Source organism: Dipodomys spectabilis, unplaced genomic scaffold, assembly GCF_019054845.1.
Source record: "Dipodomys spectabilis isolate Male_0828 unplaced genomic scaffold, ASM1905484v1 ptg000030l, whole genome shotgun sequence".
Classification (NCBI taxonomy): domain Eukaryota; kingdom Metazoa; phylum Chordata; class Mammalia; order Rodentia; family Heteromyidae; genus Dipodomys; species Dipodomys spectabilis.
This window is the reverse complement of record NW_024870707.1, coordinates 7,703,483-7,729,425: the sequence shown is the minus strand read 5'-3', so window position 1 is coordinate 7,729,425 and position 25,943 is coordinate 7,703,483. Positions and strand designations below refer to the sequence as shown.

Here is a 25,943-nt window from a genome sequence, read left to right as displayed (position 1 = left end):
CATTTTTTTTTAATTTTTAAAAATTTTTTTTATTGTGAAAATACTGTACAGAGGGGTTACAATTACATGGGCAAGATAATGAGTACATTTCTTTTTTTTTGGGTCCGGTCATGGGGCTTGAACTCTGGGCCTGGGCACTGTCCCTCAGCTCTTCAGCTCAAGGCTAGCGCTCTACCACTTGAGCCACAGCGCCACTTCCGGCTTTTTTCTTTTTGCTTATGTGGTGCTGAGGAATCGAACCCAAGGCCTCAGGCATGCAAGGCAAGCACTCTACCACTGAGCCACCTTCCCAGCCCAATGAGTACATTTCTTATCCAGCATTGTAGCCTCCTCCTTTGTTTCCCCTTCCCATCCCTTCCCATCCTCCCCCCCCCCCCGCCCCGCTCCCCCACTCAAACTTCCCCGCCCCCCTAAAGTTTTGTTTTTATAAGCAATCCAAGCAAGCTGCCAAGCATCAGTGGCCCATGCCTGTAATCCTAAACTCTCAGGAGGCTGAGATCTGAGGATCTCAGGATCTGGGTGACTCTTATTTCCAATTTACCACCAAAAAGTTAGATGTGGAACTGTAGTTCAAGTGGTAGAGCACCAGCCTTATCAAAAATCCCAAGCAAGAATGTGAGAGAATGAGTTCAAGCTTGAGTATTGCTGCATGCATGCTCACACAGCACCTGCGCATGCTCCCTCTCACACACACACACACAAAGTAAGCTACACAGGTGTGAGATAGAATCTCTATCCTATCTCCAGGTAAAAGATGGCCTTCCTATACTAGAAAACTTTAACGATGAAGCTGAGGGGAAGTTACACAACCATTTGATTCTCAGACTTAGCCAAAACAAAAACAAAACCAAACAAATATTCCTAACAGAGGCAAAATCCTGATCCCTCTAAAGTCTCTTAAATCTCTTGTTATAGAAAGTCCCGTTCAGTATCACACTGACATATATGCAGTGTGAGGAAGCACCATGCTTTTAGAACTTAAGACTGATGTGTTTTCCTATGTACACAGGAAGATGTGACAGTTCACAATTTTTCTTTTGTGCTGGTACTAGGGCTTGAACTCAGGGTCTCATGTTCTTGCTTGGTTTTTCTGCTCAAGGTTGGTACTCTACCACTTGAGCTAGACCTCCACTTCTAGGTATTGTGTTTTTGTTGTTGTTGTTCTGGTCTGGCGACTTGAACTTAGGGCCTGGGCACTGTCCCTCTAGCACTTGGGCCACAGCTCCACTCTGAACTTTTTGGTGCTTAATTGGAAATAAGAGTCTTGTGGACTTTACTGTTTGGCTTGGCTTCAAACTTCATCCTCAGAGCTAACTTCCTAATGATGACTAGAAAGTAAGGTCCCTAAGACTTAAAAATTCTAATTAATATGTGTAACTAAATTCCCTAGAAACAGTAAGGGGAAAACTATATGCAAGCTCTTTTGCTCAAGGCTAGACTCTATCACTTTGAGCCACAGCACTACTTCTGGTTCTTGAATGGTTAACTGGAGATAAGAGTCTCACAGACTTTCCTGCCAGGGCTGGCTTCAAACCATGATCCTCAGATTTCAGCCTCCTGAGCAGCTAGGATTACAGGTATGAACCACTGGCGCCCAGGTTTTCCCTCTTTTTTATTTATTTATTTTTTTTTGTCAGTCATGGGGCCTGAACCATCAGCTCTTCAGCTCAAGGTGAGTGCTCTACCACTTGAGCCACAGCGCCACTTCTGGATTTTCTGCTTATGTGGTGCTGAGGAATCGAACCCAGGGCCTCATGCATGCAAGGCAAGCACTCTACCACTGAGCTACCTTCCCAGTCCTCCCTATCTTTTTAAAAAGTCTATAGCACCCTGTATTTCCAGACTGTCTCCCATCTAAATACTAAGGGAGAAATAACCCCTTCCCTTGGTTCTCTCCCTATGTACCCTAGAATTCCCCAGCCAGCACCTGTAACCCAGGCAACTGGCATGTCTGGGGGCAGTGGGGGTCCTCCAGGCTCTGAGATCATCTTCCTATCCACTGTGGTCACACAACCTCCCCATCTAAGCTCTCTCCTCCCACCGTAAGCTCTCTTGCTCCACACACCTCCATCTTGGGCTGGTTGGCAGTTCGGTCACTCTCACTGAATAAACCCTCTTCTGCCTGAACTGTGTGAGCATTTCCTTTCGGCACCCCTTACACTAATCAAGATTAACTTTGTTTAGCTTCCACAGTAAAGGCATGTTCGAAGTTGGGAAGAAAAATCTCTTTGGCTAAGGGGAAGTGAATCATTTAGTCCTAAAGTAGATTGAGAAAAAGTATGGGGAAAGAACAGAGGCACAGTGATGCATACCTATTAAGGAGTCTACCTTAGTCACTTGGTATTGTCTTCCTGATAGATTATTTTAACAGTCTTCCCTGATGTGTTTCATTTGAAATGCTCATATGCAGCCATCCTGTGTCTACCTACTGACCTACAAAACTACTAGAAGAAAACACAGCAGAATGGCCCGATGACCTTGAACTGGGTGATAAATTTTTGGATGTATTCTCAAAAGCACAAGAAACATAGCCAGAAGTGGAATTGTGGCTCAAGTGGTAGAGTGCTACCCTTGAGCAAAAAGTTCAGGAACAGAGCCAGGAGCTGGCGGCTCATGCCTGTAATCCTAGCTACTCAGGAGGCTGAGATCTGAGGATCATGGTTCAAAGCCAGCCCAGGCAAGAAAAGCTGTGAAACTCTTATCTCCAATAAACTACCAGAAAACCAGAAGTGGCACTGTGGCTCAAGTGGTAGAGCACTTGCCTTGAGCTGAAGAGCTGAGGGACAATGCCCAGGCCCAGAGTTCAAGCCCCGTGACCAACAACAACAACAAAAAAGTTCAGGAACAGTTTGGGCTCTGAGTTCGAGCCCCAGGATTGGCAGGTACACGAGAGGGGGGTGGGGGTGGGGGAAGAGCACAAGGAACCAAAGTAAAAATAGACAAATGCGAAAACGTGAAACCAAAGCCTTCTGCCCACCCAGGAAACAATCAACAACAGCGAATGGGAGAAATACGCGCAAATCACAAACCTATTATGGAGTTAATATCCAAGAAAATATATTAGGAATTCAGCTCAAGGGCAATAAAATGAGAAACATAATTAGCAGTGGTCAAATAAACCAGGTGTGGTAGCATATATCTGTAATTTCAGCACTTATGAGTAGAAGTGGGAGAATTGTGAGTTTGAGGCAAGCCTTATGAAGCAAGACTCTATCTTAAAGCAGAGAGAGAGAGAGAGAGAGAGAGAGAACGCACTTGTTCAGAATTTCTTAAAAGAAGACATAAAAATGGCCGACGGGTATGTTCTTCAAATGTTCAACATCAGTAATCATCAGGGAAGAGCTAATTAAAACGTGAGATAGCATTTCCCGCTAGTGAGAATAATGATCACCATCAGGGAATTCTTGTTGACTGTTGGTGGAATTGTAAATCACTAGTACAGTGACTATATGGCGGTTCCTCAAAATATTTTTTTAAAGTTATTCTATGATCCAGCCCCCACTATTGAGAATATATTCCAAGGAAAGTAATCTGTATGTTGAAGAGATATCTGCCCAGGTGCTATTCACAAGGGTAGGATTTGAAGCCAGCTCAGGCAGACAAATCTATGAGACTTCTCCATTAACCAACAAAAAGCCAGAATCTTAAGTGATGGGGGATAGGGGGTAGACCTGCATTCTTATTTGTATTGCAACATTATTAACAATAGCCCAAGATATGGGTTCCACTTAAGTGTCCATCAATGGATAAATGGATAAAGAAAACGTGTTATATATACACATCAGACTACTCTTCAGTCACAAGAAAACGAACAGAATCCAGTCATTTGCAACCACATGGAGAAAACGGAAGGACGTCACCTTAAGTGAAATGGTACATGCTCTCAATAAATTTGTGGAATTTTAAAAAAAAGTAAGAGTAGAATTGTTACCAGAATCTGGGAAAGTGGGGGGAGGGAGTTAATGTGAAGCTATCTGTCAAATGATATAGAAGAGGAATATATTTAAGAGTTCAGCTATACAGTATGTCTATATCAACGACATCATATCCTTGTGTGTTGTAATATCCTGCATTCCTCTAATAAGTAGAGTGGATATTAAGTACTCTCATTACAAACGCTATAAAGCTATGTGAGGTAATGCGTCTTGTTAATTAGGTTTAACCATCCCACAAAGCCTATGTACTTAATAGGTAAATTGCAAGCAGAAATTATTTTGTTGGAGGAATTCAGGGCCTAGCTTAGGCAACCTAGCTTTCAGCCAATCACAGGCCGCGAGCTCCTCACTCATGCCCCAATACAGCAACCCACTGGGGGCCATAACCAATCAGATGGCTTTCCTATGTTCCTTCCTCTCCCCCCACCCCTTTTAGGTGTATAAATTTTTCCTCGCCTCATCTCCACTTGGTCGGGGTGGTGTTTCCTCCCTCACTTAAACGGCTAAATTTAATTCTGTCCCAAGCGTTTTCCACTCAACATACCTACAGGGACAGAAGCCAGGATTCCTGCAGGCCCAGCTGGGCCCATCGGTGCTCTGGGCCTCGGCCTGGGTCGTCGAGCTGGAGCGCACCCAAGGGCTCCCAGGAACCGTTATTCCGTCCGTGTGCGACGGGCGGCAGGAGGGGAGGCGGGGGGAGGAAGGGCATCCCGGAGCTGCTAGCTACCCGCTAGTGGGACGCGGAGTCGGGAAGCGGCATCAGGTGGCGATCGCTGTGTGGCGTCCGCTAGGAGGCGCTCTCCCGAGGACCACACGTCGGCTGAGGCGCTCGGCGAAGGTGGCGGCGGCGGTAGAGGGTGGGTGGGTGGAAGGATGCCCGCCCTCCCGCCCTTTCAGGCTGGCCGAGTGGGCGTGGCCAACTCCCCACGCCACGCGGCTCGGCCAATGGGAGTGCGCGCTGCTCCGCTCGGCGGTCCGCGCCGCGGGTGCTGAAAACCCAAAGGCGCGGGCGGAGGGGGCCGGGCGCGCGCTAGCGGGCCAGCCTTCTCCTGCTCCTCCCGGCGGGCGGCGGACGGCGGGCGGCGGGCGGCGGGCGGCGGGCGGCGGGCGCTCCCTTGGCGTCCCGAGCGCGCGCCAGACGCGTCCGCGGCTGACGGACGGACGGACGGACTGACTGGCTTTCCAGACCTGGCCAGCCAGCCAGCCATGACTCCCGGCCCGGTGACCGCCGGCGGCGAGGCCCAGCGGCCCAGCCCGCGTTACTTCACTTGGGAGGAGGTGGCGCAGCGCTCGGGGCGCGAGCGGGAGCGGTGGCTCGTGATCGATCGGAAGGTGTACAACATCAGCGAGTTCACCCGCCGGCACCCGGGCGGCTCCCGCGTCATCAGCCACTACGCCGGGCAGGATGCCACGGTGAGCGGCTGCGGGCAGGGGAAGGCGCCGGAGGGGACGCCGGACCCGGCGGCCCCGGTCCGAAACGGGAAGTGTAACCCGTGGCGGAACACCCCGCCGATTCCGGAGGAAAGCCACCCCGCGGACCGATCTGGTGTTCGGAAGGAGGGGAGAGAGGCTCGGAGGAGGTGGGGTGGCATGGAGGCCGGCGGCGTGCACGCACAAAGAAACGGCTGGCTGCGGCCGTGCGTTTCCTCTGTGGTCCCGGTCCTCCGTCTGCAGGATTGGGCCGGATCCGGAGCTGGGTTGGGAAGGGGAAGGCGTCAGGGGGAGAAGGCTGGGATGGCGCCAGGGACGGATGGCGATCGGTGCTGCCCAGGACGGGGTTGGGAGCGGAGCGGAGCGGAGGGAGAGGGAACCTCGGCTGGTCTCGAGGGCTGGGAGGGGAGCGCGCAGCCGCGTGGGATTCGTGTGCGGGGGGTGTGGGGGGGCGCGGGTGTGCCCACTCGGCCAGCCGAAGCCGGGAGGGAGCCGCAGGGAGCCGGCTGTCCTGGGATCCCCTGCGCGGCGTGACGAAAGAGATGAGGGTTCCTCCTCCCCCACGCTTCAGTAGGCGCAATGCGTACCCCAGGCTCGGTCCTGCTGCTTTTTGTCTTTCCATCCTCAGAGCCGTCCCCTAGACCAGAGCGCTGGGATCCCCTAGGGATCCAAAAGGTGGGGCGGTTGCTTCCACTCATTATCTACTCAGGATCCTTTCTTGTTGGATTCCTCTGTTATCCTATGACTTGTAGTGTCTTGGGGTGAGGTCTCCCCCGCTCCCCTCCCCCTTAGCAACAAGAGTACTGTTCCTTTTCTTTGCCCCTGGACTTAGAATCTGGGGCGGGGGGGGGGGGGGGGGGGGGGAAGAGAACCCACGTCTCCCTTTGAAGTAGCCTCAGAGCCAGGCTACAAGCTGGTCATTCCAGTGACCTCTGGAACCTGGATAGCTTTGCTGGCCTACCTAGGCTGGCGCGTGTGCAGAGGGAGCTTAGCAGTTGGCCTTCCTACCCAAGTGTGATTTGAAGTGGCCAGTGTCATTGTGGGAGAGGGGTGCTCCTCCCCCACTGCCCCTTCTGTGGTTTATTGGGCTTGGGGTCCCCCCATCCACAGACATGAATCTTATCTTGGAGGACCCCACCTTACATAACCGAAATTTAATTATTATGGGGACAAGGAGTGGTCAGGGTGCTGGGAGAAACATAGGAAATCTTGCCCAGAACAGCTGTGGAGGGAAGACAGAAGATCTGGGTCTTCTGTCTTGGCCGTTTATGGAGAAACTGGCTAAGAAAGGAAAGAACTTGTTGAAAGTCCTGCTGGAAAAGAAATCCACAGTTCCCCGTTCTGGCTTTTCTAGTGGATGCTAAATCCCTGGGTAAAAACTGCCTTCAGACCCAAAGATCAGCCCAGACAGGTCTTTCTGGACAGCCCTCAGGGGAGGCTACTGATTCCTCTGTGTAGCAGCCCGGTGATGGGAACCTAAACACTGGGAGATCTTGAGCTGTGGAGGAGGATGTGGTCTCTTCTTCAACTTGCCAGCAAGAGGATGGCCTCTGATGTGAACCCCAGGAGCCTGGGACTGACCCCCTCACCTTGTTGCCTTCTCCCCAAACTTACAGGATCCCTTTGTGGCATTCCACATCAACAAGGGCCTTGTGAAGAAGTATATGAACTCTCTCCTGATTGGAGAACTGTCTCCGGAGCAGCCCAGCTTTGAGCCCACCAAGCATGTGAGACCCTGTTTGCTCTTGGGGAGGAGGGTGAAGGACAAAAACCTAGATAGGATCACAGGTAGCCATTCACAGGAGTCTTTTGGTCTCTGCCTCACAGGCCATACAAAGCAGGGCTTTGAAACCCCTGCTTCTCTCAAGGCTCCCACTACTAGTACTACCACCATCATCATCATCATCATGGAGACCTTCCTGTTGAATATTTATCAAGCATGGACTTACACAATTCTCATGCATTTACATATGAGAAAATGGAGGCTCAAAGTTAAGTGACACAGCCAGGGGGGGGATCTCACACAGTAAGTGGCCAAGCAAGAACCAGAGTCAAGTGTACCCAGCCGTTGGGCCTGAGTCCATTCTGATTAGTACCTCTTTGTCAGACTTCCTTGTTGTCATGGTATTTTTGCCTCAGACTGTAGACTCCCCACAGCTTCTACAGGTACTTGAGCCTGAAAGGGCCCTTGTGTCCAGCATGTGTGGGTTTATAGGGTCATGGCTGGGAAGAATTAACAGTCCCCATTTTTCCACAGAAAGAACTGACTAATGAGTTCCGGGAACTGCGGGCTACCGTAGAGCGAATGGGGCTCATGAAGGCCAACCACTTCTTCTTCCTCTTTTACCTGCTGCATATCTTGCTGCTGGACGTCGCTGCCTGGCTTACTCTGTGGGTCTTTGGGACATCTTTGGTGCCCTTCCTCCTCTGTGCGGTACTTCTCAGCACAGTTCAGGTGAGAGCCTTTGGCTGATCAGAGGAGTTGTGCTTGGCATTGTGGCGAAAGCTTTCAGAAGGCCAACAATCCTGCCTGAAGATCTGAAGATATTCAGGAGAGTTGATGCAGAAAGTAAATGCATATTCTATTGTCTTGTCTTTGGGTTTGAACTCAGAGCCATGTGCTTGCCAGGCAGGTACTCTACCATTTGAGCCACCAGACTCCCAGCCCTTTTTGCCTTTGTGGATTTTTTGTTTCATTTTGTTTTGTTTTTTTAATAGGGTCTCACTCCCCCCCCCCCCCCCCACCCCCGAGTCTAGCCAAGACTGTTATCCTTCTAGTTAGTAGCTGAAATGACAGGAGTGTAGCATCATGCCTAGCTTTTGATTGGTTGTATGGGATCTCATGTACTTCTTGCACAAGGAGCCTTCAAACTGTGATCTTTCTCATCTCATCTTCTCAGTTGCTAGAATTACAAGTGTAAGCCACCTTGGCTATGGCTCTTACCTGTTCATAGACCACGTGGCCATATTCATTTTCTCTCTCTCCCTTTCCAGTTGCTCTTCACGTGCTTCCCTTCTTCATATAGAATTTGTTTTCTGAAACTTCTTGTTCAGGTTCTGCCACAGCCCAAGTATGCCAAGAACCAAGATCCTGACTTTGCACCTGTACTTGGCCCTCTCCCTACCCTGACTTTATTCCACCTGCTAATCATGGTTGGGCCCCCATACTTGGCTGTCAGAACCCATTTTGCAAGCCTTCTCCCTACTTCTGAGTCCTTACTGTATTGTGGATGTCGATCGCACTTCAGAGCAGGCAAACTGATTTGCTTCCACTCACATGTGAGTCGGTGACTGAGGCAGAATTAAGACTGGGTTTTCTCATTCTTCCTGAAGTGCTCCCTTAGGGGAGAGTGGCCATCAGACTGCGTGGATAGAGGGTGAGGCTGAAGGAACTGCTGAGGTCAGCACAAAGGATTGTGGGTGGGTGAGCTGCTCTCAGTGTTAACTTTTCTCTCCTAGGCCCAGGCTGGGTGGCTGCAGCATGACTTTGGGCATCTGTCAGTGTTTGGTACTTCTACCTGGAACCACCTGCTGCATCATTTTGTGATTGGCCACTTGAAGGTCAGTGGTGTGGACAGGAGTTCTCTGAAACTCCAGTCAGTGAAGGGCTAGGGATGGGAGGTGGTGACACTAGGTTTTCCTCCTCTCCTTCCATCATCTGTAGGGAGCCCCAGCCAGTTGGTGGAACCACATGCACTTCCAGCACCATGCCAAGCCCAACTGCTTCCGCAAAGACCCAGACATCAACATGCATCCCCTCTTCTTCGCCCTGGGGAAAGTCCTGTCTGTGGAGGTGAGTGGAGGTGTCAATGCAAACATCTTGGGGAAGGAAGAGAGCCAGCATGGAGGGCTTTTGGGGAAAACATTGTTGGTCCTGTATAGTGACAATGGGCTGTGCTGGCTGAGACCCTTGCCCTTGGGAAGTGACCAGGGTCATCCAGGAGAGAATCACCCAACCCTCCCTGTGAATTCCATTGGCAAATAGTTAACCACTTGCTGCATAAGATCCAGAGAGTAACAAGAGACTTCTGGGCAGGCCCCTGCTCATCCTTGAAGGTGATGTGTGACACTTCCCAGGGGACTGTTTGACACCCTGCTGCAGGGCAGGTGTCACCCATCCCGCCCTCCAGTGCTTGGTGCTTCTTTCTCTTACACCAGATTTCCTGACCTGTCTCACTCTGCCATGATGCCCAGTTCCTGAAACATTCCTTCACTGAGCACAGCTGGCTAGCCATATGTTTTGGGTCAGCATCTGTGCATTTAAGTAACCATGGATCTCATCAAACGTGCAGATATGTTTTAGTCATTATTTGTTAACACAGAACTATTTACATAGCATTTACATTGTGTTAGGTATTGTAAGTAATCAAGAGAGGATTTATAGTATATTGGGAGTGGGCTGGCTTGCCTAGCATGAGTGAGGTCCTGGGTTCAACCCCTGGCATCACAAAACAAAAAAAGTAACCAATCAAGGCCTTATCTCGCCAGCCTCATGGGACTCAATGTAAAGTATCCTGGGAGGCTGTACTTCTGTTATTTCCAAATAAGATACCACTTTGTAGAAGAGATTGGAACACCTACAAGGGATCCTGGTACCAATCCCATGGTACCAAGGGAGAAGTCTGCTTCTTCCCACCTTCCTGAGCCCAGCCTGACTTCCAGATGACTTATTATCTGAGATTATGAGTGAAAATCAGAATGCAGGTACGGTGCCTGCTAGCAAGCACAAGGCCCTGAGTTCAAATCCCAGAATGCAGCAACCGAAGGAAAAATGATTGGGAGACCTAATGAGTTTTCAGTGAGCATAAGCAGTTAAAAGTTCCAAAGGCCAGTAGAGTTCCTTAGAAAGTTAATTAAAAACCCTTTGTCCCCAGGTTCCATGCTGCTGTCAAGAGTTCTGCCAGATCCCTTCCCCCAACCTAATGACATTTCAGCTTGCCAGGAATTAATCGGTTGTGGGATATGTTTGGGTTTCAGGCATGAGTTCAAGGTAGTCTGACCCAACGCTCCCCTCTGGCCTGAGGCACAACTCTGGAGAAAGGCTTTGGCAGCACTGGCTGTCCTGGCACCAGGCACTCAGTGCTTGAGGTTTCTGCCTTACCTGTCCCTCGGGATCTCATTTTCCCTTCTCTTTCCTAAGCATTAACTTCTTTATAGTTTGTTTCCTGTCCTGTGCTGTGTGCGGGTCAGCCCTGCATGGGCTACCTACCAGCCCCACCCCTCACCCCCCTTCCTGGATCCCAGAGCTGCTTTGAGGGAAGCATGGGTTACTTACTTAAAGCAACATCAGCTGGGGTTCCTAAAGAGAGGGGCCAAGTGGAAGGAATCTCCTACCACTGCCAGCGCTGCTTGCTGGTGCTGGGTTTTCAGAGAACATCTGTCTGCAACCATGAAAAATCCGAATGATTGGGGAGCCAAAGTATCTCCTCACTTTTTTTTTCCTCCTAGCCTACCTCTTAGAGCATGTCTTTGCTCTAAGTTGCTTGGGCTTGGTCTGGTCCCTCTGGGGAACAAACTTGGCATCTGCCCAACACCTCCTACCTCTCCTGGATGACAAGGAGGTAGAAGGGGCCCTGCCCTTAACAGAACCCTTCTGACCTCTGGGGATCTAAATCCAGTGAGGGCATCTGACCATCTCAGGAGGCAGTGGTGGAGGAGGCCCCTTCGCACAGCCGTTTCCCTGCTCATGCCAAGAGGGCACTTCTCTGTGGGGTCTCTCCTCAGTTTATGTTGCTCAGGATGGGATGACATTCCCTTCTCTTACCTACCTACCTCCAGAATATAATGCAGCTCCATCAAACCTGCATCTCTACTACCTCCTCTCCCCTGGTGTATTAGCCCATCTTCCATTGCTGCAATAAAATGTCCCAGGGTTGGGTACTTTCTATAGAAAAGAGGTTTATTTAGCTCACAGCTCCTGAAAGTTCAGGAGAGGTGGCCCTAGCCATTTGGTTTCTATAAGTCATGCAGATGCCATGACAGTGGCAGAGTAAGTACCTGTAAGGAATAGTCACGCGAGGAGATAAGGAAGGCAGGGCAGGCTTGCTCTTGTAACAACCCATTCCAAGGCAATCAACTAGGGACTTACATGGGAAGAATTTCATTGGTCCCCAGAGATCTAATTCCCTCCCACTAGTATCCACCTCTAAGGTCTCATTACTTTGCAATAGCTTCACATTGACCAAGCCTCCAACACACGAACTTGTAGAACATAAACCATGTTAAACTCTAGCCTCTAGTCTAATGTATCTCGGTGAGAATGAGCTTTGTAACTACATCTGCCCTGTGATTCATTTCCACACATCTGGCCAGATGACCCTCTTAAAGCATAAAACAGGTCATGCAACCAAGGCTTCTGTGAGGTGCTGTATGGCCTGGCTCCTCCCGAGTTTTCTGGTCTTGGACAACACAAGAGCCTTCGTTCTTGCTGTTCCTTCTGTTTTTGTTTTCTTTTTTTGTTATTCGTGGGGCCTGAACTCTGGGCCTGGGCACTGTCCCTCAACTCTTCAGCTCAAGGCTAGCGCTCTACCACTTGAGCCACAGTGCCCCTTCTGCCTTTTTCTGTTTATGTGGTGCCGAGGAATTGAACCCAGGGCCTCATGCATGCAAGGCAAGCACTCTACCACTGTACTTACTACCTTCCCAGTCAGTTCCTTCTGTTTTTAAATGCTCTTTCCTAAGCATTTACATTGCTGGCCCTTGATAACATTCATGTCGGAGTGTGGGTGTCAGATCTGTGGACCTTTTCCAAATCGCTGCTTCTCTGTTCATGTTTCCTATCTGCAGTTTCCTGTTGCTTTGAACTCTGTCTACAAGTGTCTTTTTAAGCAACTTGCATCCCTTAATTTACAAGCATTGTATAGGCAGGCAGGGTACCATTCACCTCTGTACCCTCAGCGTGAACAGTAGTTGGCAGAGTAGGCCTCCAATGTTCGAATGAATCTGACCACCTACAAAGAATGCTCCGTCTAGCTCAAGTGTCCTGTACAGCATAGGTTTTTAGTGAATGACCTGAGAATGCTTTCTGTATGTGAGAGGACAAGCCAGAACTCTGCCTGGACACCAAAACTACTTGGAACAAGAAATGCAGGAGCCACGGAGAGAGGCAGACATGGGAACCCACTAAATGGGCTCTGCACTGACCCCTTGGTCTGCTAGCCTCAGCCTGTCCCTTCTGTGGCCCAGCTTACAAAATAACTACTACCCACTGGGGAACACTTTGCCAGAACCTTCAGATGACTCCTTATGCTCAGTAACCTTTGCACAAGTATTTGCTATACTTTGCTTAGCTTTCAAGGGATTTTTTTTTTTATGTAGGTTACCTTGAGATCAAAAGATTTTGATGGAGATTAAGGCATAGATCAAATACCCACACAAGGGTAAGACAGCTTTTCCTACAGACTCTGATGTCCCATAACTACAAGATGGGAGATAGCAAGTGTAGGAGATAGCAAGTGTGGGAGAGGGGGCCTGGAAACTTCAGGACAGAGAGTCTTTAGAGAAATGTGACAAGTCCAGAAGACCTGTAGACAGCATTGCGCATGTACTCTACATGACCCTCACTGAGGGCAGCCCAGGCCTCTTGCTCCAGGTGATGGCCCTAAGGCTGGGTCTGTGGATACCTTCCAATCGGCCTCAGCTTCTGAGTAGGGAAAAGCCTAGGTTATGGGGAGGGGAGAGAGTGACTGGTCCATGAATGATAACTGCTGACCTTGTGTTTGCTCTGCTTCACAGCTTGGGAAACAAAAGAAAAAGTACATGCCCTACAACCACCAGCACAAGTACTTCTTCCTCAGTGAGTAGCTGCAGTCACCTGGGGGTTGGCCTTTGGGAGCTGGTGCTAAGGGATATGGAGGACATGGCTCCTCAACTACCTGGGAGCAGATGTCTTCTCCACTGAGCAAAGGCAACAGGCTAGAGTTTTAGTACTCAATTGTGTTGGGGGCAAATGGGTTCTTCTTGTCTCAATCTTGCTCCCATGAGTAGTCTATAGGGACCTCCTACTGAAGCTTCGTGCCTCTCTGTGTGCGTGCACATACAAGCACCAATACTGGGGTTTGAACTCAGGGCCTTGGGCTCTCAATTAGGCTTTGTCACTTACTGCTGGCATTCTGCCACTTGGTGCTTTCCCACACCTCTACTTCTGGCTTTTTGCTGGCTATTTCGAAACAAGAATGTCAGATTTTTCTGCCTGGGTTGGCTTTGAAGTGCAATGATCAGATCTCATATTCCTTAGTCATTAGGATTATCCATGTGAACAGCCAACACCTGGCTTTCTGCTAAAGCGCTCAGCCTTGTCCAGCAGAGATTAGAGGTCAGGTCAGGGTAAACGGATAGGGTGTAGTTCTAATTGTTGTGGCTATGGGGCAAAAGACTTTTGTGCTGTCACTTAAGCTCTTTCGAGAATCTGCCATGTAGTTCCTGCTTTGAAAGTCTGCTCTATAATGCCATGAAATTTGACTTTAAAACTCCAGTAAAAGTTTGAAGGCAGCTGGATTCAAGTGGCTCATGCCTGTAACCCTAGCTACTCAGGAGGTGAGATCTGAGGATCATGGTTGGAAGCTAGCCTGGGCAGGAGAGTCAGTGAGACTCTTTTATCCCCAGTACACTACTCAGAAAAAGCTGGAAGTGGTGCTGTGGCTCAAATGGTAGAGCACTAGCTTTGAACAAAAGAAGCTCAGGGAACAGAGCCTAAGACCTAGGGCTGGCAAAATAAATAAATAAGTTTGAAGGCATTTATTTATCCAAACTATTTATCATCAACGATTCCTACTAAGAAAGGTGGGTAGGGAAGAGGGTAGAACAGAGGCTTCTATAAGAAAGAATATTAGAATCCAGAGCACATCAAGATGCAGGAGTCACTGGGCACTGATGGCTCATACCTGAAATCCTAGATATCCAAGAGGCTGAGATCTGAGAATTACAGTTCGAAGCCAGCCTAGGCAGGAAACTCTGTGACACTCTTAACTCCAGTTAACCACCAGAAAGCTAGAATGGAGCTGTGGCTCACATGGTAGAATGTGAATCTTGAATACAAAAGCTCAGGGACAGCAGCCAGGGCCTGAGTTCAAGCCCTAGGACCAGTACCAAAAAAAAAAAAAAAAAAATAGATATAGGAGCTGTGAGTGGACATTGCAATGAAGGGTTAAAGATAGCATCAGGTGCATCTCTGGGGCTGGGAGGGGTCAGCAAGGTCCATCCCAAAACACACACACACTTTGCTGCCCCTTAACCTGCATGATGGAGGTTGGTGGAGGAGTCAGGATAAAGGCAGGTGACTCAGAGTAAGGCTGTGGCCCAGGCAGTGCCGAAGGTATTAACAGTGTCCTTTCAAAGGTGTGGGAGCAGACCATGTACCAAGCCTGCGGCTTGAGTTTGTAACAACCTACTCCAAGACAATCAACTAGGGGCTTACATGGGAGGAGTTTCATTGGTCCCAGTGATCTAATTCCCTCCCACTAGTGTCCACCTGTAAAGGTGGACCTTTAGTTCCACAGTGACCAAGCTTCCAATGCAGAAACTTGTAAAGCCCAAATGTCAAACTCTAGCATCCACTGGGAAAAGGGAACTCCTCCCCCACTTGACTCCTGACACCATCTGGAGAGCTTGTATCTGTGCCCATCCTCGGTGCCTGTTGGCTTGGAGCTGCTGGAGGGGCGACGGGGCAGCCGTGCTGAGGACCATCTTTGCACGGCAGTCCTTGTGTGACCCTGCCACTGCTCACAGCTCCTCCCTGTCTCCTTTCCCCCCCAGTCGGGCCTCCAGCCTTGCTGCCTCTCTACTTCCAGTGGTATATTTTCTATTTTGTTGTCCAGAGGAAGAAGTGGGTGGTGAGTATCCAGGGCCTATGGCCCTCTATCTTTTCCAGGGTCTCTGCAGGTGGCACCGCCCATCTCCAGGTCCAGTTGAGAGCAAGACCGGAGAAGTAGGTGTGAGGTACTCCTCTGTAGGCAGGACCATGTGACCTGGGCTCGGCAGATCACCTGACTCCCAACGCTGCAGTCATTGTCCCCCGATGTTCCTGGGCTGGGCAGAATATTGGAGCCCTCAGGGAGTGATGGGGAGGATGAGCTAGAGATAGTCCAACTCTCCAAGCAGAGAAGCTGGGAGGGGAGGGAGGAGCTGAGCCACTGGCCTGCTGGGTATAATGGGTCAGGGGGAAGACTGGCACTTGGTTGATGGTGCAGAACAGGAGTTGGGGCTTTGCCAGATTGGCTTAAATGGTACCTTGTCCTGGATGCTCCTTCTGTGAACAGTTAGACAGGTTAGGGGCTGGAGGCAGGGAGTCCCTATGTGCCCTAGAGAAGGTGGTGGGCAAGGGGCTGCAGTGCAACCAGAAGAAAGGTACAGTGGCACTAGATGTAATGGGGCAGGGTGCTGGCCCGGGGCTGGGGGATGGCTGGGGGGTGGGAGGTGGGAAGAATCATTCTGATATTCTCACCGCAGGACTTAGCCTGGATGGTCACCTTCTATGTCCGAGTCTTCCTCACGTATATGCCGCTGTTGGGGCTGAAAGGCTTCCTGGGCCTATTCTTCATTGTCAGGTAGCGCATGAAAGGCAGGAGGGGCTGGCACGGGAAGGCACAGGTACTGGTGCTGGGCCTAGCCAGAGGTGATTGTGGAGTTGGCTCGCACAGGCAGACAGGGCCGGGTCAGCTACCCGAGGAGGGGTAGGAACCTTGGGCTCTGCTTGTACTGTTGGTGTCTACATGCCAGGTTCCTGGAGAGCAATTGGTTCGTGTGGGTGACACAGATGAACCACATTCCCATGCACATTGATCACGACCGGAACAAGGACTGGGTCTCCACACAGGTAAGGGACAGTTACTCAGAACACCTGGGTAGAACAGAACTAATAAAAACATGGGCCAGACACCTGTGGCTCACACCTGTAATCCTAGCTACTCAAGAAGCTGGGATCTGAGGATCGTGGTTCAAAGCCAGCCTGGGCAGGAAAGTCTGTGAGACTCTTTATCTCCAATAAACCACTAGAAAACCAGAAGAGGCGCTGTGGCTCTTGTGGTTGAGTGCTCTCCTTGAGCTGAAGAGCTGAGGGACAGCGCCCACGCCCAGAGTTTCAGCCCCACGGGTGATAAAACAACAGCAAAATAACCTGTGGGTCATGGGCACTAATAGCAAGAAAAAAAAAGTCCTCTGTGCTTGAGGCATCTGTCCTGCTGCCGGGTGGAAAGGAGCCCTTCTTTCCCTCTCACACATCATGCTCCCCCCAACCTCCTCCAGCTCCAGGCCACATGCAACGTCCACCAGTCCGCCTTCAACGACTGGTTCAGCGGGCATCTCAACTTCCAGATTGAGCACCAGTGAGTGGGGAGGGGAAGCACGGTCCTGGGGGGGGGGAGAGGGAGGAGGGACACCAGCCACTAACTTTCCTCTCCCGCCCTCCTGAAGCCTCTTCCCCACGATGCCCCGACACAATTACCACAAAGTGGCACCCCTGGTGCAGTCCCTGTGTGCCAAGTATGGCATCGAGTACCAGTCCAAGCCTCTGCTCTCAGCCTTCGCCGACATCGTGCAGTGAGTACTGGCTGGAGCCAGGGGTGGGGGAGGAGATGTTGCCTGTGGGGGGAGGTGACAGGAAGGTGACAAAGGCAGTCAGGACCTGCTGTCTGGGGCTGTCTAGTGGCATGGCTCACGTCACAGGGCTTCTCCACTGCTGGTGGGCTCTGTTCCACCTGCTGACTCACTGTCCACCCCTGTGTGCCTGCAGCTCATTGAAGGAGTCGGGGCAGCTCTGGCTGGACGCCTACCTTCACCAGTAACAGACCCCTTGGTGTGGAAGAGACTGAAGCCAAAGCAGAGGGAGACTCGAGGGACTCAGCCACTGGTTCTTATGTTCAGAGGGGGGTGGTGGGTTCGGGGACAGAAAGGTCTGTGCTCAGACCTCACCCCTTTGCCTGCGAGGCACAGATCTATGACTAGCGGGGTGTGGGGACACTTGTAACAACTCCCCGGAGGAGTGTAAGTCTGTTGAATTGTTTCTTTTCTTCTTTTGGTGATGGTATTGGGGTTGTAACTCAGGGTCTCGTGCTTGCAAGGCAGGCACTCTACCACCTGAGCAAAGCCCAGGATTGTTTTTCTCCACTTTGGTAATATGCAGTTCGTGAGCAAAGGGTAAAAGGGGCGGGGGTTCAGATGATGGTAACTCCTGAGCCCAGTGTCAGGCAGATGTACCCCAGAACTCATGTAAAGGGGGACATGTCTCCCTCTCCTCCCTCCCCCCTCACTTGCTAACCTCAGACTGAGTAGCTGAATGTTTATAGCAAGATCTAGAAAGGCTTTGAAGCATTCATGTGTAGAATTTTGAGTCTTGACCCAACTTCCCTGTCTGGGAACTCAGTCACTACCCTGGGCAGGTGTCACCCACATCTGGCTGTGGTTGCCAGAAGCCATTTTCCAGCCTTAGAAGCAGGTGGGGCAAAGACCAGGAGTGTGGTTTGGGAGTCATTCAGCTGATGATCCTGGCACTACTGGTTTTGCTCTCGTGTTGCATCCGGTTCCAGAGGGAATGGCAGGCATGCTCTTTTGCCAAGCAGATGGTAGAGTCACTGGGAATGAAAAATCCCCTTGATCCACTTCTAACCTCTGCTTAGAACAGACATCTGTCAAGACTGGGAGAATGCTCCTAGCAAGGAGAGGGGAAGAGTATTCTTCCTCCCGAGAAACAAATGGGGCTCTCCCTTGTTTCCATTTGCTGCCCAATCTGTAATTCCAAGTTTAATAGCAATAAGCACAAGTGAGAAAAGTTTATGACTTATTGTCATAAAGTCAAAGTGTAAGGGCGGTAAGCAGAAACAGTTTTTATCTCCTAAATTATAGCGTTACTAGGAGTGTTGGGTTAAGCAAACGACTTCCTAGTTGTAGTAAGTTTAAACACTGGTTTGTGACTGTCGCTGCTGTAGTCAGAGGTCTCTGTCCACTCTCGCTCAGTATCTTATTCTGGAGACCAGATAGGAATTTAGGATAGCCTTTTCCAAAGCGTATCTGTCTAACACTAAAATAGTCTGCCTAATCTTCCAGTCCAAAAAGATAAGGAACGTCTCTCCCCAAAGAGCACACATAGGAATGTGCCTTGAGTCTGACCTAACTCCCAGGGGCCCAGTATCAGCAATCCCTCCTGCACCCCAAATTCCACAGCCTTACAGTCCAGGTGAAGATATTTCTTTGCCTGTTCAAACAATCTAAGCTTGTTAACTATGAGAAAAGTAGAAAAGAACAGGCTAGAAGGCAAAAGCAGAGCCATCTTGAGTTTTGTAGGTAACGGCGGGCAGTCGGGATGGAAGTGACAGAGTCAGCATTGGGCACGAGGCTGCCAGAGTTAGACATCTGACAGAACCGGGCATGGGACAGCGGGTAGCAGAAGAGTTCGTCTTTGCTGAAAGTTGGCCCTGCAATTGGTTTGCAATGGGCTGGGTAGAAAAATTAGAAGCAAAACTGAACAATTCCGCTTTCGTTGGATATTTCCCTCCAGAACAGGTGCTCATCCCTCCACATTCCTGTTCCCTGCCACCTGGGGTGTCAGTGTGGGGCCACCAGCCTGTCATGCCAGCTAGCTCTGGCACAAGCCACCAGTCAGAGCAAACACTAGTGCACCTGCTCTACTGTGCCAAGACCAGGTCTTCAAAGCACCTAAACCACTGTGGCCTTCCCGGCCTTCACCTGTGTGGCCTCGGATGGCCACAAGGGCCACGGAATAACGAAAGACTAAGAATGGTGAAGTGGGTAATCTCAGATGGACTGCAGAGAATAGGATTCAAGAGAAAAAGCTGACCCTGGGTCATAGATGGTGACGGGACATTGCACTCACCTCAGTTTTAGAACTCTGATTTCTGAAACTGTTTTTAATGACTTTACCCTTTTTGCTATCTTGAGGTGTTTTCTTTAAATTGGGTCCAATGTCAGTGTCTTCTATGTGTGTTACCACTTATCCTGATGAAGCTAAAAACAATTAGTTAATTTTGGCCAAATAAAAACTATTTGTTTAAAAATCCATGCTGCTTGTTGACATGTTCCCTAGATTTCTTGTGTTCACCTGTGTGTTTCTTTCCAAACAACCATCATCACCCCAAAGCCCCTTATGGAAGCCTTATTATGGGTAGAGCGAGGACCAGGACTCTCCATGCCAACACGCAAGTCAGAAGCAAAGACATGTCCTCCTAATACCTGTAGGAACTGGACTGCTTAGCCCCCCTTGCCAGCTTTCATGGGCATCACTGCCTCCTCCACATCCTTACCCTGTCAACGTTTCCAGTTTGTGTGGTTGGTTTCCCTACGTCCTACTTGCCTTAATCTTTGCAAACACAGTGACTCCACAGCAGCGCCTACTAAAATAGCTTTGAGCAAAACAATGGAACCTTTCTAGGAACCTTACTACAGGTTTACACCCAAATAACCTGAGTCAGAAAATGGAGCTTAAGCTGGCTATCAGTGGCTCCACACCTCGCTGCTCAGGAGGCTGAGATCTAGGGATCATGGTTCGAAGCCAGCTGGGGCAGGAAAGTCCATGAGGCTAATCTCCAGTTAACCACTATTTAAAAAATAGGAAAGGAGGCAGTGGCTCAAGTGGTATAGCACTGGCCTTGAATGAAAAACCTACAAGAATCCAGGTCTGGAGTTCAAGCTCCAGTACTCTCACCAAAAATTAATTAAAAATTCTAAGTACAGAGCTGGGACTGTGGCTTAGTGGCAGAGTACTTGCCTAGCATGCACGAACCCCTGAGTTCAATTCCTAAATACCACATACACAGAAAAAAGCCAGAAGTAGTGCTGTGGCTCAAGTGGTAGAGTGCTAGCCTTGAGCAAAAGAAGTGCAGACAGTGTCCAGGCCCTGAGTTCAAGCCACAGGACTGGCAGAAAAAAAATTCTGAAGTACAAGTGACCCAAGTTCCTTCCCTGGGTAGAATGCATCTCTTGGAGGACTTCAATCTTGTTACAGGGCCATTGCTGAGAAACTATCCTGCATTAGCTAAAGTTCATCCTGAGGTTTTACCTAAGGTTTCACTTGGACAATTGTTTCCTTCACTAAAAGGTTAGAAACCAAGCCAGGTGCTGGTGGCTCACACCTGTAATCCTAGCTATTCAGAGGGCTGAGATCTGAGGATCATGGTTCAAAGCCAGTCTAAGCAGTAAAGTCTGTGAGACTCTTAGCTCCAATTAACCACCAGAAAACTGAAGTGGCACTGTGGCTCAAAGTAAATGTGCTAGCCTTAAGCAAAAGAGCACAGAGAGAGTGCCAAGGCCCCAAGTTCAAGCCTACAATTGATAAAAACCACCACCAAGATCAGGAACCAATGGTGTTAGTTTTTTGTGCATTGGATGTCGACACACATTTTGGACCGTTAATTCCCTTCAAACAGCAATGATACTAATGCTCAAAAACAAAAACAACTAGAAGCTAGCTCCCCACCAAACTCTGAGGACTAAAATTTTCAAAACATTCATTTCTAGGAAACTGACCTGAATTCACATATCACAGACTGGTTTCTGAATGGGAGTCTAACTTAGAAACTGGCAAAATAAATGCTGTTAGGAGCTGGTTGATGTAAATTACAAAGCTTTCCCAAAGGAGCTTCTTTACCTCACAAAGTAGGTGGGACATTAGAGATCAACTTATTCATATTCCTCTCAGCAAAATAAACTAGGCATCCTCTAAAGGACGCACAACTGCCACAGCAATTGTGTGGGGCACAGCGCCACCTCGTGGTCATCTCAAACTGCCTATGAATCCCAACCGATCTTATTTTAGAATGTAAAAGTCCTCAAAGAATAGGACATCTGACAACTAATGCAATTTTATTTTTTTCCTCTTCATATCTTCAAAACAAAAACAGCACATGCAAACCAACGTCTTATCCCGAGGTTTCAACTCAGTAGATGCCTCAAAGAGGCCACAGAACATTTACTCCTCTGAATAGCAAGTTCAAGTTTCTGCTCAACTCAGCCACTGTAAGCCAACCTTTATTACCCGTGACAGACTACTGTGCTCTGCTTGCCTCTTGTTTTCTGCGATCGGCTAGACTAGGACCTTCTTGAGGGCTCTTTGAAGGCAGGTTGTAGATGAGGAAGAAGCAGGCACGTTCTGCCATCCCTTCCCATCAGCCACAGCTGGCCAACCAGGAAGGCCTCTCCATATACTCATGCCTACCATTTAGCTCTTTTTTCTTAAAACTTTTCACGTAACAACGGGTCCAGTGTCCATTAAGCTACCTGAGAAGTGGCTTGAGCCTAACACACTTTCCTGAGCTAAACCAAGAAAATAAAAATAAAAAGCACTCTGTGGCCTTCCTGCCATAAAATCAAGTGAAAAGGGGGGAAAAATGCATTTGAGAAGGGTAGCACTGGCAAAGCAATGGGATCCCCTCCCCGCCCCATGGATGGTGCTAGCTCTAGCTCTTGGGAGGGTCTAAGGCAGACATTCTGGGGTTAAACAGGGACGATGTGGGGGATATATTTATTTTCCCCTTTTGAACTTCCCCGCTGCCCCAGTCTTGGCCTTCTTCTTCGCAGCCCCCTTGGGTTCTGGCTGCTTACGCTTAGCTGAGGAGAGCGAGCCGGTGACCTTGAAGAAATCGTCCAGGCGGCCCTGGGTGCTACCTTGGCGGCTCTTGCTCAGCCGCTTGACCCCACTGCGGATTCGATCCTCAGAGAACTGCTTTTCACCACACATGAACTTGACCAGCTCTTCTTCATTTGGCTCACTCCACTTCAGCTCCACGGACTCTGCATCCAGGACCTCAGGCTCCAGGAAGAGCTGTTGGGCCTCCTTGTGGAGCCAGTTTTCCGGCACAGGGTATTTGTTGGGGTCAAGCCGCCGCACGATCTCCTCGATGCTCTTGTGCTTCTGGATGAGGTCTACGGCCCGCTTGGGCCCGATGCCCCGGATGCTCTCACAGTAGTCGCTGCCCAGCAGGATGCACAGATCCACAAACTGCTCCTGGTTCAGACCCAGCTCCTGCAGAATCCGGTTCAGGTGGAATTCCTGGATGGGCAGCTTCTTGGCCTCGCTGGCTGTCAGGTGTCGCATCAGCACAGGGCTGCCGAACGTGAGGCAGTCCATGTCTTCAGTGGCCGCAGCGTAGACCTTGCCGGCTTTCACCAGGGCAGCACAGCTGGCCTCTGCCTCGCTGGGGGCATCCAGATATGGGATTCCCATGAGGCTCAGCAGATGCTTGCACTCGTCGTTGTGCTGCTTAGTGACCTTCACTAGCCGTTTGGTGAATTTCTCTACCTCTTCCTCGGCCCCGGCCGCCTGAGCCTCCTGCAGCTGCCTCTCTGCCTCGGCTCGCCGCTCACCGCGTTTGGCCAGCTCGCCTGACTTGAGCTGCGGTGGTTTGCCGTCAAAGACGTACACCGGCTTGATGCCGTTCTCCATCATGCGGATGGTACGGTAGAACATGCCCATCAGGTGGCTCGTGGTCTCCCCCTCCTCATTCTGGAGTACATCTCCACCCTGACGAACAGCGATCAGGAACTGATAAATGCTCATGGAGGCATCAATGGCCACTTTGCGGCCAAAGTAGCTCTTGATGTCATTCTCCCGGATGGCACTGGGGGCCACATCGGCAATTAGTTTGGCCAGGCCTTGAATTCCCATGGCAACACAGAGGGGTCGCTACAAAACAGATGAGCAAGAGAACTTTAAGGATACAAAAGGAGCAAGGGCTATAAATGGTGCTATCCCATCAACTTCATGCCTAATCAAATTTATCACTCCCTCCCCGCCCCCCCAAAAAAGGCACCAAGCCAGCAAAGCAGATGAGAGGATGAACAAGACCAGACCCCTTATGCTCAAGATACTTACACTTTAGCAGTCACTCAGTACTAAGGTTTACTAAGATCAGAAACTGATTTGGGTGCTTAGAAGAATGAGATACTGTTTTCAAGTTCGTTCTTTAAAAAACTTCAAAGGTTTTGGGCTGGGAAGTTGGCTCAGTGGTAGAGTGCTTGCCTTGCATGCATGAGGCCCTGGGTTCTATTCCTCAGCACCACATAAGCAGAAAAAAGCCAGAAGTGGTGCTGTGGCTCAAGTAGTAGGGCACTAGACTTGAGCTGAAGAGCTGAGGGACAGTGCCCAGGCCCAGAGTTCAGCCCCCAAACTGGCAAAATAAATAAATAAATAAATAAAAATAAAAAATAAAAAACTTCAAAGGTTTTGTAGACAAGGCGATGGCTTACACCAGCATACTGCTACGTAAGTATGCACCAAGGACAGGAAGAGTTCATGGCTCAGCATTAGCAGTCCAGGGACCTTAATGGTAGAGCTCAGCCCTAAAGAACAGCATTAATATCAGTTAAGCAAATGCAATGTGTATGGAAATTGTTTCCCTAGGAAGCTCTGACTGATAGAGCATCCTCAAGGGATTAGCAAGAACAACATATCTGAATGGGGAGGGGAGGGGTTGTCTCATACACTGCTTTTATTATCCTCATCATCCCCTTTTGTTTATTAGAGTTCTGACTTTCATTAGGATGTTCCTGGGAATTCCCTTTGTATTTTCTCCCCACCACAGTGCAAATATGGTATCATGGTAATTACACTACCCCACCCAAGCCTCTGTTTTAGGGGCTAGTATGCTGTGGTCATTCAGCATTTCTGTGGCTCAGGCCCTCTACCAAATCTTTCTTTGAGAAGTCCTTTCCTGGGCTAGGAAGGTGGCTTAGTGGTAGAGTGCTTGGCTAGCATGCATGAAGCTCTGGATTAGATTCCTCAGTACCACACACATTTTTTTTAAAAAAAGAACTTTCCAAAGCACACTCACAATTTTTGCCAATTACAACCAAAATGTGAATTTTTATTCACTATACATTTTCTTTAAATTAACAACTTTGTGTGTGTGCGCACACTGGTATTTGGAGCTTGAAGTCAGAGCACTACACTTTTGCTTGGCTTTTGTTCAAGGTTGGCACCCTACCACTAGAGCCATGACTCTACTTCCAACTTCTTGATGGTTAATTGGAGATGAGTTTCTTGGATTTGTCTGCCTAGGCTGGTTTTGAACAGAGATCCTCGTATCTCAGCCTCCTGAGTAACTAGGATTACAGACTTGAGCCAGTGGTGTCCTGAAAACATAACTTTTTTTTAAAAAAAAGAAAATAAGTTTTAAAAATCCACATTGTTAAGTATGTAACCTAGTAAAAAGGATTTTCCAGTGTGCAACTTAAAGTCATTTTGTACTCTAATGGCACGTGCCAATATATCAATTGTTTCCACTCTTCTCTCTCAGCTTTAATTTTCTTAAAACTTTTTTGCTTCTGAGGATTGAACTACTTCAGTTGCAAGTGCTCTTACCATTTTCAAGCACACTATCACCAGTCCTCCACAGGGCTCTCCCTTACTGAATGAGGACAAATACTCTGCAGAAAGTTCTGTCTCTTGGTCATTACACCTGACTTTAGGATACCAAAAATAAATGTTTTGCAGCTGGACACTGGTGGCTCCCATCTTTAATCCTAGTTACTCAGGAGGCTGAGATCTAAGGATGGAAGTTCAAAGCCAGTCTAAGCAGAAAACTCTGTGAGACTTAGCTCCAACTAACCAACAAAAAGCAGATAATGGAGCTGTGGCTCAAGTAGGAGAGTGCCAGCCTTTACCTTAAAGCTAAAGAGCAGCACCTAGGCCCTGAATGCAAGTCTCAGTACGGGCACACACACTTTTTCCAGGTCATGCCTTCTACATAATAACGTTCACCTGTTCGTGTGAAGTGGGTACAATGGGAACACACTGGTCCATAAATTTTTTCATTGTGGTGTTAATCACATCTTATGAAAGGATGTGTGATCCACGAGGACCCCCCCCCCCCCCCCCCCCCCGCATCCCAACCCTCGAGCTTAAGCCTTGCTGATGCTGTTGGGAAAATTCGAAAGTTTCCCCAATATCAAGAAGAGAAAAAAGAAAAGAAAGGCGGGGTTGGGGAGGATCCTTCGGATACCTCACCCTGGCTTCCCTCTTCAGCGTGTACAAAGAAAACAATGGTCTGTCGGTTTACGCCTCACAGGCATAGCAAGGAAGCCAAGTTTCAGAAGTTCCAAGCACACGGAAAACTACACTACGACCCCGTCGGGGGGAAGCCATTCTGCTCTTCCAAGTGGAAGAAAAGAGAGGTTCGGAAGTCTGCAACAGGTGGCGGGGCCTCCCGACTTCGAATCCCGCGCGCCGGAGCGCGGCTCCCGTGGCGCCCGGCGGCCCCCGGCTCGGTCGGACGCGCCCCTCGTGGGGTCTCACCTGGCTTCTGGGGCGCGAGACCTCGGCAGGCAGCGCTGGGCCCGGCGACGTCCGGCACGGCCTCAAGCCCCGTTCTACCGCAGGGCCGCCGGTCGCCGCTCACACTCCACAGTCTTCCAAAGCCCGCGCTGCCGTCACGTGACCTGCACGCCACGCACAGCCTTCTGGGGAGGGTAGTACGCTGCCCGCCCTTTCGGAGTCCGTGTCCACGGCATTTACTTCGGAGACAGCTGATTCTCTCGGCGATCCTGTCCTACCGTTTCCCACCGCCTAATCCCCGCTCGGTCTACACCAGGTAGACCTCCACAGCCCCAGCTCCAACCACACCTAGAAACTCA

At 49.7% G+C, this 25,943-nt stretch overlaps 2 protein-coding genes across 2 annotated transcripts; one reads left to right on the top strand and one right to left on the bottom strand.

Annotated features, from left to right (window-relative positions):
* Positions 1–5,065: 5,065 nt before the first annotated feature.
* On the top strand, positions 5,066–19,374 carry Fads1 (fatty acid desaturase 1). Its single transcript, XM_042675872.1, has 12 exons — positions 5,066–5,348; positions 6,983–7,093; positions 7,624–7,821; positions 8,826–8,927; positions 9,031–9,159; positions 13,101–13,161; positions 15,120–15,196; positions 15,813–15,910; positions 16,083–16,179; positions 16,608–16,687; positions 16,776–16,901; positions 17,095–19,374. The coding sequence occupies exons 1-12, from the start codon at positions 5,142–5,144 to the stop codon at positions 17,144–17,146; spliced, it is 1,338 nt and encodes a 445-aa protein (XP_042531806.1). The 5' UTR covers positions 5,066–5,141; the 3' UTR covers positions 17,147–19,374.
* Positions 19,375–21,159: 1,785 nt separating this feature from the next.
* On the bottom strand, positions 21,160–25,733 carry Fen1 (flap structure-specific endonuclease 1). The gene is made up of 2 exons (XM_042676477.1): positions 25,606–25,733; positions 21,160–22,995 (listed from the first exon to the last, which is right to left on the bottom strand). The coding sequence occupies exon 2, from the start codon at positions 22,975–22,977 to the stop codon at positions 21,835–21,837; it is 1,143 nt and encodes a 380-aa protein (XP_042532411.1). The 5' UTR covers positions 22,978–22,995; positions 25,606–25,733; the 3' UTR covers positions 21,160–21,834.
* Between the last annotated feature and the right edge of the window lie 210 nt (positions 25,734–25,943).

What these genes read in the sequence shown, in the direction of transcription:
- Fads1 (XM_042675872.1), top strand. Translation starts at nt 5,142, where the DNA reads ATGACTCCCGGCCCGGTGACCGCCGGCGGCGAGGCCCAGCGGCCCAGC. An exon ending in TACTTCTCAGCACAGTTCAG is followed by an intron (nt 7,822 to 8,825) that starts GTGAGAGCCTTT and finishes TTTCTCTCCTAG; the next exon opens with GCCCAGGCTGGGTGGCTGCA. An exon ending in GCACAAGTACTTCTTCCTCA is followed by an intron (nt 13,162 to 15,119) that starts GTGAGTAGCTGC and finishes TTTCCCCCCCAG; the next exon opens with TCGGGCCTCCAGCCTTGCTG.
- Fen1 (XM_042676477.1), bottom strand. Translation starts at nt 22,977, where the DNA reads ATGGGAATTCAAGGCCTGGCCAAACTAATTGCCGATGTGGCCCCCAGT.